Below are 1,069 nucleotides of genomic sequence, written 5' to 3' on the forward strand. Positions count from 1 at the left end.
CTGGCTAAACTTTGCTAGATCCGCCCCTGCACAGTTACCAGCCGTCAGCTGCATAGAAAAGGATCCTGGTGTAGAAAGTAATATTAAATAAATTCTAACAACAGCTTATCAAGCTTAAACGTGCTGCTGTTGTTCAGCCGCTGGTTTCCTCTTTCTGGGGCAAAGTGGGCAATAAACAAACAAAAGAGACGGACTCGCGACAGAAAAGATCGGATTACATTTTTTTTTTATTTCTCTCCGATATCCGATCCAGTAATTTACGTCAATATCGGACCGATACCGATACGTAATATCGGATCGGTCCATCTCTAGTTATGTATGTTGCTAATTTTCCTCTTTATGTGTATGCTTTGTTCAGTCTGTTGGAGGACTACCTTGAGGCCATAGAGGGAGTGAAAAAACACCTGGTGAGACAGACGGGACCCAGCAAGTTGACCTTTGTCGGAGAGTTGTCCCACAACCGCTTCAATCCTAAGATGGTAGAGATACTTATTCAGAGTCATTGACAAGATAAGGTGGTCTTGAATCCAATGCGCTTGTTTGTTCGGGGTTATTTTTTATAATGCCATCGTCAGTCAACCATAGACAAACTGCCTTGTTAAATCAATCACCCGTTGTGCTTGAGCTAAATCTGTATCAATAAAAAGTCCCATGACACTCATTAGCTGGTCGATTTTTGGCTATCATTAATCTATCATTGTTTCTCAGCCTCTTCTTTGTGGACTGTATCTCTCACTCTGCAGGATCACCTGGTATGTTTCCTGCCAGGGACTCTTGCTCTCGGGGCCCACAACGGCCTCCCAGGGGATCATATGGATCTGGCTGTGCAGCTGATGGAGACCTGTCACCAGATGTACAAGCAGATGGAGACTGGACTGAGCCCAGAGATCGCACACTTCAGCCTGCAGGCCAGTGATGGGAGTGATGTTATTGTGAAGGTGAGACTCAACTTATTGATCATCCATCCATCCATCCATCTTCATCCGCTTTATCCGAGGCCGGGTCGCGGGGGCAGCAGCCTAAGTAAAGAGGCCCAGACCTCCCTCTCCCCAGCCACCTCCTCCAGCTT

General features: G+C 46.4%; 1 protein-coding gene across 1 annotated transcript in view; it reads left to right on the plus strand.

The window, feature by feature from the left end:
* man1b1a (mannosidase, alpha, class 1B, member 1a) overlaps positions 1-1,069 on the plus strand; it is a 24,315-nt gene that overhangs the window by 19,297 nt on the left and 3,949 nt on the right. Inside the window, exons 12-13 of the mRNA XM_005725581.1 lie at positions 359-479; positions 744-938. Coding sequence (XP_005725638.1) covers positions 359-479; positions 744-938 — 316 coding nt within the window. The remainder of the gene's footprint in view (positions 1-358; positions 480-743; positions 939-1,069) is intronic.

Source organism: Pundamilia nyererei, unplaced genomic scaffold, assembly GCF_000239375.1.
Source record: "Pundamilia nyererei isolate P.nyererei 1_Seehausen unplaced genomic scaffold, PunNye1.0 scaffold00016, whole genome shotgun sequence".
NCBI lineage: Eukaryota > Metazoa > Chordata > Actinopteri > Cichliformes > Cichlidae > Pundamilia > Pundamilia nyererei.